This window comes from Aphelocoma coerulescens, chromosome 8, assembly GCF_041296385.1.
Source record: "Aphelocoma coerulescens isolate FSJ_1873_10779 chromosome 8, UR_Acoe_1.0, whole genome shotgun sequence".
Classification (NCBI taxonomy): Eukaryota; Metazoa; Chordata; class Aves; order Passeriformes; family Corvidae; genus Aphelocoma; species Aphelocoma coerulescens.
Window position 1 is genome coordinate 7710036 of NC_091022.1, and position 16122 is coordinate 7726157.

General features: G+C 48.1%; 1 protein-coding gene across 1 annotated transcript in view; it reads left to right on the plus strand.

Annotated features, from left to right (window-relative positions):
- The window catches only part of PRRX1 (paired related homeobox 1), a 39710-nt gene that overhangs the window by 18233 nt on the left and 5355 nt on the right, over nt 1–16122 (plus strand). The window contains exons 2-3 of the mRNA XM_069023453.1: nt 12730–12905; nt 13481–13662. Of these exons, the coding sequence (XP_068879554.1) occupies nt 12730–12905; nt 13481–13662 (358 nt within the window). The remainder of the gene's footprint in view (nt 1–12729; nt 12906–13480; nt 13663–16122) is intronic.

Below are 16122 nucleotides of genomic sequence, written 5' to 3' on the forward strand. Positions count from 1 at the left end.
TGGCTGAGTTGTGCCAAGTCAGGAGGTGATGCAGCTCCCAGACCTCCATGGTGGAAGCCGAGCCAGGTAACCCACTTTCCACGCTGTTGACCACAGTCTATCCCAGCTGACCATCCAGCCTGGAGGAATGGGATGCTTCCGTCATACTCCTCCTTAGCGCTAATGAGCTGTGGGGCTAATGAGCTCGGGGTACCTTTGTAGCCTGGTTAGTGCTTAGCAAGGCCCTTGCAGAAGCCAGCCTGCTGAGTCCCAGGCCCTGTGGTAGTGAGCTGGAGAGCTGGGGAGAGGGATATCACCAGTCCTAAACCAGGCAGCAGCCTCCTGAGAAGGGTCAGGAAGGACTGAATTCCCAATCTCCCCACTGAACTAGCAGCTCGTGCTGAGCATTGTAGCCGAGCATGTTTGCAGCATTTTATGGGGCATAATCTGTTGTCATCAAGGCCCATGGCAAATTCCGTACTTTCTGCAGCTGACGCTAAATAGGTCTTTTGAAGGTTGTAATTTCTCATTTAACCGATGCCAGTTGCAAATACTTTGTGTTGAGGAATAACCCCTTAGTGCCAAATAAAATACAGTGGAAGTCTGTGGCATGTTTTTCAGTGTATTGTTAGTTACAGCCCTCCTGACAGAGCACATTCTATGCTGAAGATAAATGCTTGGGAGTCTCCTGCCAATTTATGTCCAAAAGGGCTTTTCTTGGATGTCCTCCTCTCTGTGGAAAATGCTTTTCTGTTTTTCCAGCAAACATATAATGAGCTGTGCTTAAAAGAAAAAGAGGGCCTATTTCAGGACCAGACCGTTGTGCTTTAGTTCTCTCCCAGCTGGTTTGGGGTTCTTTGTTACACCTCGCTGCGTGGCAGTGGTCTTTGTGTAGCCATTTGCGTGTTCCAGGACCTGCATGGGGGATATTTCAGTCCACCCAGCACCACTCTAGTGTCCCTTGTGCCCAGGATGGAAGCATAATTGCAGCTGACCTGTACCAGAAAATCCAGGCCCTGTCCAGGTTGCAGGTACAGTTGTTGGCATATCAGGACACTGGATTCCCATGCATGAATTGAATTCAATTTGTGTGACTACAGGGGAGCCTGGAGAGTTGGTGTGAGTGGGCCGGGATGTGGGGCCAGTTGGAGGACGTGCCCACAGGCATCCAGGCTGGTGGTGGCCCATGGCCAGGAGCCTCTGGTTGTGTCTGGTTGCTCACAGGTGCTCACTGCTTCCAGCTCAGCATGTCCAGCACCTGGCTGGGCCCTGGGGCTGGCCAGAGAGGGTGTTCAACCTGAGCTGTGCTGGCCATCCCTGGTACCCCTTTCTGGAAGATGTGTGGAGAGCTGCATGAGGAAGAGGGAGAGGGAGGAGGCCACCTCTGACAGAGAACCACTTGCATACTTGCTCACGTGACCAGAGAGGTTGGCAGAGATCTCCTAAGTGAAGATGAAGGCTCTTGAGGTTTCTGTGAGCAGCCAGGAGCAGGTGAGCTTCCTTTCCTAGGGATGAGGTGATTTCAGAAGTCCCCTTGAGGGAAGCAGAGAGAGAGCCCATCCCATGGATCTTTCTGTCTCAATCGACCCAGACATCCAGGTCTGGATTTGTGGTTCAGTAGGTCAGCAACGCTGAGGGAGGGCCTGCAGTGCAGCAGTGGGATGATCTGGGGCTCTGTGCCCTGCTAGCACTGACAATGGCTGGGAAATGGGACTGCAGGACTCACAAATACACCAGCCATCATTTGTGTATGCACCTGAAATGAAATAGCTGCTATGTACCTTTATACCACACACTGAAAGTGTTTTTGTTACTTGCTGTTATTTTATTTTCTGTGCTGTGAAGATCAACAGCGTGAATGTTGTAATGCCAGTGTATCCCACTTCTGATTTATTTGGAAGTGATTTGCTTTTTGTCTGCACCTTTCTAAGCATGGGGCTGCTGGATGTATTATGAGCAAAGAGAGTGGCACAGCACATCCTCAGAGAGGGGGAGGTCTGAGCAGATGGGTGAGGCAAAGCAGGGAAGGGAGCAGAGGCTCAGAGGAGCAGCCTGTCCTGCCCACAGTCCTTCAGAAAGGCAGGGAGTGTCCCAGGCTGCCAAATCCAACCCTGCTTTGCTGTCTGGTGTCCCCAGTTTTGATTTTTGCTGGTTTTGTTGCCATCTACTAAAGCTCTTCCCCAAATAGAGCTTCACTGAGAGCTGGGAGAGTGGTGTGGGCTCCAGGGATGTGAGTCTGGCAGTGAACTGATGAAGCTGTGTCCACAGTCCACCTCTACTCCAGGGCCAGATGGAATTTTCACGTGCTGTTTGATCTATGCTAGCCCTGGCACACATTCCTCTAGCCTGCTTTGAGGACCTCTGATGATGGAGAAATCTGTCTAATACACACTAATCACCCCTGCAATCTTTAATCTGGTGGAAGGTAATTTGCTTCTTTCAGGACAGCTTTGATGTGGATGGGTTTAAATCTGCACTTCCGTACTGTATTGAATGTGGTCCTGAGGCTAGGCATGTTCTCTCTAAATATTCTCAAACATTGTTTTTCCAGTGAAAAACATCACCTAACTCCCAGAGGGTTTGCTGAGTAGTATTGTTATTATTTGGAGAAAATTTTTTCCTGCATTTCCATTGCAATTAATATTCATATATCAGTGTTTCTTGGCTTAAAAATACCTTGTACTTGATTTACTTTATTTTTACTTTAATTGTTAGCAAAAAATATTTAATGAAATAATGAAATAATAAATTATTTTGCCAGAGGGTTGATAGAGAAAATAAGATGTTTTCCTGCGTGTGTGGAGAAGGCTGTTTAAAAATGTCTCATTAAACATAATTGACATTTCTGGACATGAGTGACACTAGGAAGTTTGAAAAAATGCCCAGGCTAAGAGGCTGAGGGACAGGAATTTGCTGTATTTGACAGGGTGGATATGAGAAGGATGCAGCACTGCAAATTCGGCAGCACAGCCTTGCCAATGTGTCTAGACAGCCCATCTCTATGGGGGAGAGAAAAGCTTATTCCTTGGAGCTGTTCCAATGAGACCAGACCACTTATGGTCTCCTTTATCCATGGAGACTTTCCATCCAGGCTTGGGGTTTATGCTGAGCTGGCTCAGCCCTCGCTGCCTGGTGGCTGGTGATCCACATGAACTGATTCAGGCAAGCCATCCAGTCTTATGCTGGTTTTGAGATACTCCTGTGCTAGGTGAGGATATGGCTGGTCTGGCAGTGGATGTGATTCATTAGCTAGAGCCCTTTAAAAGGTTTAAATTCTGTTAAATTTTGCTAGAACCGCAGCATTTGTCTGCTAACCCTGCACCAGACCAAAAGCAGTGTTTTGTGGCTGAGATGTCCCACCTTCCTGCACAGGTCCCTTAAATTGTCTGATCCTCCAGGTTAGAGTATCTGACATTTCAGACAGATCAAGGGCAGGAATAAACAGATATCCTATAATATATTCATCACCTGGAGGCAAAACTTATTACTCCATATTAAGGATTGTCATTTCCAGCATATCCCTTGTGTGCCTCAATTCACAGGCACTCTCATTATTTTGCCTCCGCTGCTGGGAGTTGCGCTTTTCAAACTGCGGTGAACTCTGGAAAGACAGGGGTTTCCATTCTTCAGCTTTTTGATTTCAGATTTCTGGATGATTGTTCAACTCTGGCAAGGAACCATTCAAAATACATTCCAAAATATTCATCATTCCAGCAGACTAAGAAACATAAGATGTAGCAATTTATTAGCTAATGTGAAATGCATTCACTGTCCAGAAGAGGCAAATGATGGAGGTGGGTCTGAGCCTGATTTCTTTTTGCATCCTGCAGAGCTGGGGTGTGGAGCATCCTGGAGCCCATGATCTGTCCCATCTGCCTTCCTGTTTTGCTGGATGTCCCTCTGTCCAACAGAAATCTCCCAGACACCAGCAGCAGCCTTGTCCTATCTCCTTGTCCTTTCTCCTTGGAAGAGTATGTTTTAACTGTGGACATGGGAAGGAGAAAGTTGTTTTTAAATGGCCCTACACGCTCTGATCCCTTTGCCTCCTGTAGCAACTGTTAAGGGCCTTTATCCCCCACCCAAGGAGTGTGATCCCAGTCGGGATGCTCAGCCCTTGGAAAAGGCAGGTGGGCTGGATGCTGAGTGCCAGGCTCAAGTTATGTTATTTCTGGACCTTGGATGATATAGTTTTTCCAGTTGTGATCAAGAGGGACCCATAAAATCCATTAGCGGTAAAAAAAATGGGTTTCTAAGTGAAGCTTTGCAGCAGCTCCAGTCCAGTTTGCTTGGGAAGGGGTGGTGGTGGTCCAATTTCCTTGAAACACATTTGTTCTTGGATGCTAATGAAAGGGAGCACAGCCCTTGGAGAGCTCATTCCCATGTTCTCGTCGCCGTTTGCACCTCCCATTCTCCTGGCCCATGGCGCCCTGTGGTCCTGGCATGGCTGTTCCATGCCATGCAGTTTGCAGTCCTGGATATTCCAGGAATACACAGATGAAATACCCATTGAGAGCAGTTTTCCTGCCTACCAGAGGAGCCAGCTGGCGTGTGCATCCCACTGGTCATTGTCAGTCTGTTTGTGCAGGTCCCACGTACCAAAAAAACCCATCCAAGTGAATTTCCAGATCCAGTTGGGATGGCTGCTGAATAATGGTACTTCTCAGCAGCACAATGGGGACCTGGACAAGAAGAGACATTAATGGAGCCAGTCAGCTTGAGTCAGTCGTTCCCCGTGCGGGCAGGAGCTTGCTGGGGAACATTTGCAGACTCTCGTGGCTGCCACAGTGTTTGGAAATGAGCCAGTTGAAATGCCAATTGGTTCGTCTGCAGTGTATATATGGACAGAAAAAAAATCCCCCCCAAGGCAGCTCTTTTCTGTCTTGACAAAAACCCTTTTGTTTTTCTTTCCCCACCCCCCTTTTTATTTTTGCACTTGTCAGCTTGTTGCAAAAATATCTAATTTTCCTTATTTGAAAGTTTTTCTAGCTGAAGTTCATGAGAATTTTTTGCCACTTTTTCTAAATGCAAGAGGACGTGTATTAAAAGCAGTGTTGCCCAGAGTCCAGGTGGGCATGCAGTGCCAGGTCTCCACTTCATGGCTTCCATCTCTTCATGATTCATGGCAAGCGATAGGTCTGGGGAGGGGGTCACCTCTGTACATAAAGAGAAGGGGACACTAGGAAAATCCAGCAGGGAAGCGGGTAGAAATAATACCGTGTGCCTTTTGCATAACCTATAACCCTATGGAGCTCACTCCAGGGGGATATGAGTATGGAAAATAGATTAGTAACCTGTCCTGTCCTAATTGCAGTGGTGCTTGCTGCCTCTGTCTTGGAGGCAGCTCATGGTGTATATCCAGGTGGACGTGGATATTGATATTGGCTGTCCTGACACTTCAGTCTGCTCCTGCATGGAAAGTTTTAATTGCACAGTCAAGTTAAGAGCAGTGGTGGCTCTGAAGGACACTTGGAGCTGATGTGCTGGTTTGGAATACACCATGTGTGCATTAAAGGGGGCAGTGTCCCACAGCTTGGCTTTTCAAGTCTGCAGAGAAAGGAAGGAAAAGGGTGCTGGACAGGAGACGAGAATTTTTTTTTTTTTTTGTCTTCTGGAATGAACCAGGGCAGGGAGGGGATCAAGAACGTAGAGAGGCATCTTTGGAAGTGCGAAGAAACTGATAGAGCAGGGTGGAGGTTGGGAAGTTTGGTCTGTGCTGAGTAAATGCCATTCCTAGGATGAAACATCAGGACACATGGCACGAGAAGGGGAGCTGATGGGAAGAGGACGTGGGTGTTGGAAGTCAAACCCCTGACCTTGCAAAGCCGTGAGCTCACACATGTTCCACTCTGCCAAACACTGATCGAGGGTCTTAACCAGGACTGAGGGAGGGGCTGTAGAGGCTGAGGGGCTCCAGCTCTCCAGGAAGGTCTGGAGGTCACGCTGGCAGCCGAGTGCTGTGCTGGGACATTTGGGGTGTGACACCTCCGGGTGTGATGGTGGGGTTTGGCTGGCGCAGCTCTGCAATTGCGTTCCTTCTCCTCTGTCATGGGTCCAGTGTCTCTGCAGCATTGGGTTGATCTAATGAGGGACTCGGGGGAACACAGCCCCCTTGGATCCTGTCCCCTCCCAAGCCTGGTGAATCCATGCTGCTGGATCTCTGCCACGGTCTGGTGGTTTGGTCTCTTTGTCAGTTACAAAGTGCAGTCTCACAGAACATGATTTGCCGCTGGCAGGCTTTTAAAATATGTGTTTGCTTTTGATTATGTGGGGTTTTTTTAAAATTAATTTTCCAAGGATCAATGTGGTAATGCATGTAAAAATTACAATATGTAAAACAAAGTATAAAAGCATACAAGGAATTCCAAACACATAACATACTGTGCCTTGGAGCTTATGAGATCCATACAGCGCTTATTGTATTATGGGAACACTCTGACCCCAAGACCCGTCGGAAAGGCTTGTTAGAAGAGCAGGACTAAGCCATGTGCCTTGTGAGCTGTAGGATGCACAGAAGGAAAACCCTAGTGAATATAAAAGCAGAGCTGTTACAGCAGAACTCAGACCGATCTGTGGGATGTAGGGGGACTTTCCATGGCTTTGTACCAATTCCTGGAGGAGGATGTATATGTCTGCCCCTGCAAATGTTGTTCTCCCAATAATTAACACTTAACATTACGTTTCCCAGGGAGACTCTCTGGATTTCTGTGGGATCATGATTACTATTTTTTTCCCCAAATATAATTTCTTCTGTCAGCTCCAGCAAGTGGGAACACCGACATGGTTAGGGAGGGCTCACATCTTAGCTGTTGTAACTGCCCATGTGCTCTGCAGGTTGCCACCAGATGAGAGGCAGAGCACCAGAGCTGAAACCACCCTGAAAAGAAGCTCTGGCTTACATTTGCCTTAGAATAGGGCTCTTGGCTTCTGGTGCTGCCCTGTCTGTGGGTCAAGAACAGGGCAGGTTGGGATTTTAATGGGACCTGATCCCTGCACACCCACAAAAGTGCAGAGCAGAGCGGAAAGCCTCTGCACTCAAGTCTCCAGTGCCTGGTAAGTTTGGGTGAAGATTTGTTTGCATGCTGGAAACTATTTTCAGGAGCTTGGAGGTGTCTACAGACTCTCCACCTGGAAGGTGACAACCCCAAGACCTCATTCCTGGTGGCGAGCGTCATTGACTGTACTGTGCCTCGGATCCCACATGAGAATGTCTCTTTTGGCCACGGTGCAGGCAGGAGGTCCCTCTGCTTGAGCACCTGTCCTGAGGGAGGACAGCGAGGGTTTCATCCTTGATGTTGGTGAGGCTGTGGCTATACAGGACCTCAGCAGGTCTGGCAGGCAGAGCCAAGTGCAACAGTAGAGGGAGGGCAGTGCTCTCTCCTTGCTACCCATGCAGCAGCCATTCACAGCTCCATAATGATCTGTAATTGTTTGTATGCAGTCAGCTGAAAATCACCCTGATAGGTTCCACATTGGAGACACTTTGGAGAGGAACTGCCATAGCCCCACGGGTAACACTGAAAATATGCACATTTTTCCATTTAATATTAAAACTCAGGTTTGGTATGAAAAATTCAGTATTGCCTTTCTGAAGCTTCATGCTCATGCACAGAACAACTTATTATTTATGTGCAAAACTTGAACCGGACTGTGAGATAATCACAAGAGATGGCTTTTAAAGGAAATAGAGCATCTGTTTCTTTGTTAGTTTTTTCTGTGTTCCTGGTGCTCTTAACTAGATTTGAACTTTGGATACTTGAATTTTCTGTGTAATTGAAATAATTTAAACATTAAGATAGTGCAGAAAAAACCAAATAAACAGCAGAGGTTAGGAAAAAAGCTCAGCTGGTGTTGTGTTATGAGAGGAAAATGATAGTTCAAAAATCTCTGTAGTCTGACCTGTAATCACAAATAAAAATCTGCTGTTATCACTGTTGTACAGCTGGGCTCGTCAGGGCTAGCTTCAGTACATGACTTAATAGGCATCTCCTACCTTAACATATTTACTTTGCTTTTAAATGTTATCTTTCATTCCATATTGCCTACATTTGTGATGGCTGCTGTGGGGTACTTACACCTTATCCGTGTAGCATTTGTGTGCCCTGAAGTTAAACCTTATTTCCATTTGAAAATACTTCTCTTGTGCACAGAAATATGTGTGAGCTGGAGTTCGTTCTCTCCTGGGAGGTCTTAGAAAGCTACTTCAGGCAACTCTGAGCATGAAATCTTACCCATGTATGTCCCCCTGCCCGTCTTCTGTCCCTGCTCACATCTGGCAAAGACACCGGATGCTGCTGCTGGATGATGGGCTCCCAGTGCCCAGAGGAGCGGGCTGGAAAATCATGTGAGACTTGTCTCAAATCAGTGGGGCAGGGCTTTGTCACCGTGTGGATTTTGTATGTCCCCATCCCTGCTTCCCATTCCCGCACTTGACAAAACTGCCTGCACCCACAGCGTTGCAATATTTTGGAGGGATGTACTGAATCGAAAGCAAAGCAGAGCGTGAGTAAAACTGGACTGGGAGTCTGTGACAGGCTTTAAACTGGATGGCTGATGTTGGGGAGAGGAGTCTGCCGAGGGCTGGGAGAGCACACAGAAATATTTCTATTCAAGCTTCATTAAATTTAAGTTTAAACCCAATAAAAAGCCCTGTTCCTTTCCTTTCTATTCTCCCTTTTCCTTTCTTTCTCCGCCAATCTGAATAAAATTTTCTCTGGATTGCAGTATTTTTTGTATTTTAAGAGTTTTTAGTTGCTGCCTTATTAGTTTATAGTTTATTATTTTTTTCACTGTGAAATAATTTTTCTTGCTTGTTCTTAAATCTCTGCTCAAACGTTAGCTTCTTATTTTGAAGGCTGTGATGAGAGTGAGATTCCTTATTTTCTTTCTGGAATCCTTTCTCGGTTTAGAGTTTCTGTAACTGATGTGACAATTCTTTCCTGTCTTACCGTACATTATACTGTGGTTGAGTGTCTCCATCCCTCCCTTAATTAAATCAAATTGTTTACTTTCGATTTGGATCCAATTAATGTACTATAATAGCTGGTTCTGGACTTAATAGGACTGGTCAAAACTTTTCCAAACTGCCCACAGAATGTAAATCCCATCTGGAAATTAGCTTTTCTTCTGACCTGGAATGAATGCAAGTATGCACAAGCATTCCTGCAAACTGGAAATCTAAAATATGTTGCGGTTGTAAGTATTGATGGAAAAAATACCAATCTTGAAACTTCTACATAGGCATTTAGTTCTCAGCTCTGTTTTGTTTTTTTAATGCACTGCATTTTCAATGTGGCAGCCCAAGAGGAGCTGCCTGATGGTGCCCCAGTGATAGTTACAGACACTGGGACAGACACTGTGCAGTGAGGAGAATAGACTGGAGTGTCTTCAAGTGTGAATCTGCCTCGCTGCAAGAGGAAAAAAGAATGGGATTTTTCATGCTGTATCATTTAGGAACACTTTAAAATGCTTTGGTGCACTTGTGTATGACACCAGGACTTGCACGTTATGGGAGAATGTAGAAATAACGCAGGAAAATGCAAATGTGGAAACAGGAAACAAAGTCCCCCAGCCCAGCATGAAAGGTTGGGATTTGGAAATGAAATTCCCAGATGTTCCAGCGTTGGGCTCCTGAGAGGAGAGCGCGCATTTCGATTTCTCTGCGAGGCACATTTGCAAGCTGCTCAGCTTTTGAGAACACTGCTTGTAATAAAATTTTTCTGATTAAAAGAATGTTGATGAAACACTTCTGACCTATCTAAAAAGCTTTAGAGCTGTTTTCCTCTCCTCTCCATTTCTGCTGACTCCAGTCACTAGTGCTGTCAACACTGTTCAGGAATACCATTTTTCAGTGTTCAGCGTTGTTTCCTGATAAAGAAATAATGGCAGAGAAAAAGAAGTACCCTGCTGACATGCTGAAGGCAGCCGGGGGAGTGCTGTGACCAAGGTGACGTGTGCAGGCAGCTGGGGTTTAGGTGTGTGCAGTCTCTCGTTAGCAGTTTGTAACCAGCGTGTGGCAGATGCCTGCATGGCAAGACACAAGGAGCAATCAACCCAGTGCTGCTCTGGACTGGGTTATTCTGTTATTATTCTTTTCCCCGCTACCCGAGTCGCTCCTGTAGACCTTTGGATCTTGCGCTGTTCCAGAGGTGCGGTGAAAGGAGGCCCCAAAGTTCTGAACCTCCCTGTCACAGGTTGTGCTTTGCTGTCACCTCCATCCAGCTCTGTCCCTGGAAAAGGGGGGTGACTCACAGCCCTGCTCCGTGCCAGCCGAGGCTGGGGGTGCTTCAGCCAGCGGTGACCCGGCCGTGAGTCACTCAGCGCGGACACTTTCCGTTCCTCCGCCCGGCTATTTTTGGGCGCAGTAATTACGAGGTGAGCTGTGAATCACCGGCGTCTCGCTTTACGCTGGGAGGAAACCAGGCAAATTGTGCTAACGTGCTTGGCAGGGAGAATTCTTTTTTCTCCAGTGTTTTACAGATTTGGCCCTTCTTCTCGCTCCCCAGAGGGATGTGCTCACCCTTCCTCATGTGTAGCTGTCACGCAGGATTGAGCAACGGCCAGACGGCCTCAGGCTCGTGTTCCCTCCAGCCGGGTGTTGTCTTCTGTGCAGAAACTGATGCTTCAGAGGCCTGGATGGGATTCTGAAGGGGTTCCAAAGGCTTTTATTGATTTGTTCATACACTCTGCATAGGCAGAGTTTAGATTGGAAAATAGCATGAAATGAATAACTCTGAAGGAGGCCATGTTGACATTGGCCTCTTCAGCAGCTGGTCTTGCAATGTTTGTGGCGTTCGGAGGGACGTTTGTGCCCTGAGGCTCATTTGCTATGTTGTGTGGTGCACAGCAGCACAGCTGTGTCGAAACTCACCAGCTGAGCCAGGGGGAAATAACTGACCCTTGTTGAGAAGGGTTTGATGATGAGTCAAGGGAAGGACATGCAGGATTTTTCTCCTTCTTTATAGGGCAGTGACCCTGTGACAGCATTAAACCCCCCAGCAGGGAGAAATGTGTGCAGGGGGTTCTGCACAAGCAGCAGTTAAATCCCATCCCTCTGCTCCACTGCTTTACTTCCCACCACCCAAGCTGATAGATTCACCTGAAGTCTTGCTTTAATTCCCTGGCATTCCTACGTGCGTTTGTTTTTCTTGCACATTCCTGCCTCTGCCAGTCCCTTCCCAGCTCAGCTTTACGACTCAGTGTGCCTGTTAAAAACTGGTCTCCAAATATTTCCTCTTGGATATGGGAAAACCAAGGGCGTATTTTTGCACCCAGGAATCCCCAGGCTGGGAAGAAGTCTTCTGGGGATCATCAGGCTGTTGGATAAGGATTAGGGATGGAGGCACTGTAAACCTGCAGGAATTTGAAAACCCTACTTTAATTTAAGAGGAATGTCCTTTTTTGTTCCCAAATGGATGGGCCTTGCTCCAAAGGCCTTCAGGTGCAGTAACTGGTACCATATGGTCTGTGAAAAGCAGCACAAACAGGTGGTGAGGACAACAACTGTAGACTTTAATTTCCTTGTCAGCCCCTCCCTGTGCCTTACATACCCTCTGGAGAGGAGGAGGATAGGGGGAGCTGTCATATTTGTACATGGCAAAAGGAGTGACTGTTGAGGGGGGGTTCTCCAACTGTACATAGTAGGTCAAGCCCTAGGACTCTCCAGGTGAGACTGTTGCCTGAGCCAAGGTATGTGGTGGTGAACTTAGAATATGATTCACTAGCATGTGCATTTTTATAGATTCAGGGATCAGAATACTTTAATGCTGACACGAATATTGGCTCAGATCCCCCCGGGTTAATCTGGGTGGTTTTGGTGGCACCCTACACACATGGAGCAGCTGAAGAGGGATGAGTGCAAGGCAGTGACATGCCCATCCTGCAGCCTGTGTGGGGCTCTTTCACAGTGCCAGCAGTGGCCTCCTGCCTCTGCAGGCTGGTGCCTTGCTCTCCCCTTTCTTTGGTGTGGCATCCCATGGTAACTGAAGGGTTTGCTGGGCTGGGATTGGTGTGGTGGGTGAGCATACTCTGGAATAGGAGATGTTGCTCTGCAACAGCACTGGGAAAAGGAGAGCTGGTGCAGAGCACACACTTGTTCAGAAAAGCCATTTCATGGTTAGCTCAGCACTATGTTGCTCCAGTGACTGTAAGCACAGACAGTAGTGGTGTGATCCAGATGTATTGATTTATTGCTGAGTAAATGCAAACCAGGTACAAAACAATACATGCTCTTATGGGATGCGCAGGTGGTTGTTTAACACCTTGCTGGGCTGGGTGAGGCAAGGAGGATGCTGCAGAGGGCACAACTGTTCCTCAGTAATGGTATCCAACATGCTGTTACCCCAGAGATCTGTATTACATCACAGTAAGAGCAATCCTTGGAAACTTGAAGCCAAGAGAACAGGGCTTTGTGATTCTTTGGTGTGAGAAAAGATTTCCAGGATTATTGAGAATGGGGAGATGCATTTTGGGCTTTTTTTGTTGCTTTTCAGAGATAAGGAAGCTGAGACCTGGGGTAATGTGAGAGAGCTGGTACAAGTCTTACACAGTTGAGTTGGAAAATAAATGCTTGGGATGAGTGCACTTTCCCCCTCCTCTTTACATGGGGACTAACACAGTGTGGTTAATGTGTCGTGTTGAAATTGTACAAGCCCCTTCCCAAGCCCTTTCTGTCCTGCAGCCATTGAGGTTGTTCACCCCGTGGCTCTGGGCTCATAGCTTTCTCACTTTTCACATCTCCAATTGTCTCTCCAGATGATCAGCTGAACTCAGAAGAGAAGAAGAAAAGAAAGCAGAGGAGGAACAGGACTACCTTCAACAGCAGCCAGCTCCAGGCACTAGAGAGGGTCTTTGAGAGGACACACTACCCCGATGCCTTTGTACGGGAAGACCTTGCACGCAGAGTCAACCTCACTGAAGCCAGAGTTCAGGTAATCCCACAGTTTATACCGAGGCACACCTCACCTGGAGGATCATCAGGCCACTCCAGTATGGCAGCAGGAGTCCTTGAGGGCTGTGTGGCACACTAGGGTCACCAAGCTCCTGGGTCATGCTGTACTGCAGCCCCAAGTGCACCATGCCTTGAGGAAGACTGCCAGGCCTGATCTGCCCCCACCATTTGCCACCTGCCCAGTCAGATGTGTCCATATGGCTCGTTCAAGGCCAAGATGCTGGATGCTCAGGCTGCTCATGTTATCTTGAGCTCTTAGCTTGCAAGCCTGCATCTTCTGAAGGTCAAAGCAGATCATGGAACATGAGTTGTACAGCACTCCCAGGCCTTGCTGCCATCAGCACAGGACAGACCCGTGCCTCTCAGCCAGTCCCTCACATGAGGGCTTTATCAGAGCAGGCATGAGGATTGTCTTGTCCTTAGGGTTCCCAGGGACAGGCTGCCCAAGCAGCCAGCTTTTGCAGAGCCTGCGGGACACAGTGGTGTGGGGATGGGGCAAGTGTCACAGCAGAGCTGGTTGTGATGGTTGGTGAGTCTCTGCTCTTCCCCCTCCAGGTGTGGTTCCAGAACCGGAGAGCCAAGTTCCGCCGGAATGAGAGGGCCATGCTGGCCAGCAAGAACGCCTCTCTGCTCAAATCCTACTCAGGGGATGTGACAGCCGTGGAGCAGCCCATAGTACCTCGCCCCGCTCCGAGACCCACTGACTATCTCTCCTGGGGGACCACCTCACCCTACAGGTGAGTGAATAACTCCACTGGATCGTCCCAAAAGTGGCCCTCAGACAGCTCTGGTGTACTCACATGGGACATCTGGAGGATACAGCAGTCTGACCATCCCACTGGTTTTCCTTACCTGTTCCCACCCCACCCCATCTCATTGCCAGTTTTGCAATGTGGTCCTGGCTCGGTATCATTGTGACTTTCTGGCAGCTTCTTTTCTGGTGGTCTCTCTCTGCAATTCAGGAAGTTTTGAAAGAGACTCAGGTAGAAATACATGGAAACGGAAGGATTGCCCTAGAGCATCTGGTTTATAGCAAGGAAGAAACCTTTCCACAGGACACAGATGCAGGGGAGGGGAGGTCAGAGCACTTGGGGAGGCTCAGCCACCACACAATGGCCAGAAGAGGGAGTTCTGTGGCTGTCCCATGGCAGTCACTGCTTGGGATGCAAGGAAGGGCTGGGAACTTACTTCATCCATGTGGAGCAGCGCTCAGCACTGAGCTGGTGAGCAGTTTCTTTCTACTGCCTGAGCACAAGTGTGTGTGTGAATGTTGTGCTGTGGTTTGCCTGCGTTACGGGCCAGGTGACGGGCTGGTGTTCAGTGCCCACCTCCTGTGGTCAGTGCTGCTTAAGGGATGACAGGAAAGGAGCGTGGATGTGGCAACCCCAGTCTCAAAGGATCTGGGATGTCCGTGCACATCACAGGCCTCCCTGTCCTTTCTGTGCGATTCCCGGCTCTGCAGGAACTGGGTGTGGACGCAAGATCCACAGGATGTGTTGGTTTGTGGGGAGCCAGTTGGCTCACAGGCAGTTAAAAATGAGGTTGGCGGGTGTTTTTTAGCACAGTGGCTTCATTGTTGGTCAGGACCGTGAAGCCTTTGGCTGGATTTCTTCCTGTTCATCTGGCCTGGACACAGCCAGCTTCCCACTGCCTTCCAGGAGCCACACCACACACAGGACCTCTCTTGCTTGGTCGCTTTGACCCTCTTTTTGCTCCAAGCATTGTTTGCACAGTAAGATCTGCAAACACATGGTCTTCCTGTTTGTTGCTTCAGTTCCATGGGGTCCTCCTCATCCACCCTGTATCTCCAGAAGAGCAAGTCATAGATCCACCCACTCCAGATATGGAAAAGGATGCTTTTGATGGCCACCAGCTTGGTCTTAGAGATGGCCCTTATCCTTTGGATTTTATCTGAGGACTGCTGTCTATCAAAATCCTTCTTTTTAGGGTTAAGGTTTTCTCCCTGTGAAGTGTTCCTTGGTGTAGCATCCTAGGGAGATGATCAGGGAAGGGAAGCAAGTTCCTTCCCCACCCCAGTGAGACTGCACTGGTCTCAGTACCAGATCCCTATTGAATGCTCATGGCTTATTTCTACCTCTCACACTTCTAAAAATAGATTGTCCCTCCCGAGATATTGTTTACACAGGGAGCTTCATAATCACTTCCAGAAGATCCTGCAAAGGTAACTTACAAGGGCACACTGGGAAGGGCTGTCTGAGGTCACTTGGAGTGCCTGGGATGTGCTAATGAGGAGAACAAGGGAGAAGGGATGGTTTTTCAGCCCCTCAGGTCCAGGCTGTGCCTATCCATGATGCAAAGACACATCTTGCCCTTGTCTGAAGCCACGATGTTTCAGCAAAGACATTTGCAGCTTACACATCAAAGCAGGCTGGACTGCCACCCTCCCACTGCCCTGCACTGGCAGAGGAACACAGCAGCTGGTTTCCACATCCATGTGGGATGCTCAGGACCCTCAGACACCCCATGCTCCCCAGGTTTTCTAATCCTGCTGATCATCTCTTGCCAATCCCATTCACCTTAAAGGGCCGGGTTGTTGCAGCCTCATTAAAGCTTTGCAGTGAGTAAGGTTATTAAAATATTGGACCCTTGGTGAAATAATACTGGAACACTCCAGCCATGTGGAGTGTTTGCATGGCCCTCTGCCCCCTCCCCATCTTCCCAGCAGTGCTGTACCAGTCCCTGATTGATTAACAGCCACTCCTGGAGAGGGCTGAGAGCAGGGCCCAAAGCTGCGTGGCCAGGGCTGTTTTTACTCTTAGATCTGGGAAAAGTTTTCAATCTGTGTGTTTATTCTCCAAACACATTCAGCCACAGGTCAACCAAAGCTATTTGCAGATCTGTGTCACATAGACAGCCAAGTAGATACTATTATTTTTTTGAAGTTGAGAACTGTTTTGCTTAGGCATTTTTTAGCATAGATTCCTAAGAAAACAAGACTGGCAGTCGTGCTGTCAGCCTGCACTTCCCACTCCAGCAACCTTTGACTCCATGGGCCATTGAAAGCCTTATTTGAAAGAAGGATTTTAGGCCTCAGAAACATGATGCTCCTCTGTGTTTCATGAAAGCAGACAGCTGAGTGGAGGAAGTAGATTTTTCTCTGCCTGAATGGGGTGGGAGGGAGGGGGCAACAGGGTGACTTCAACCCTTATTAGACCCTGGAGAGTGTCTGGAGCAAC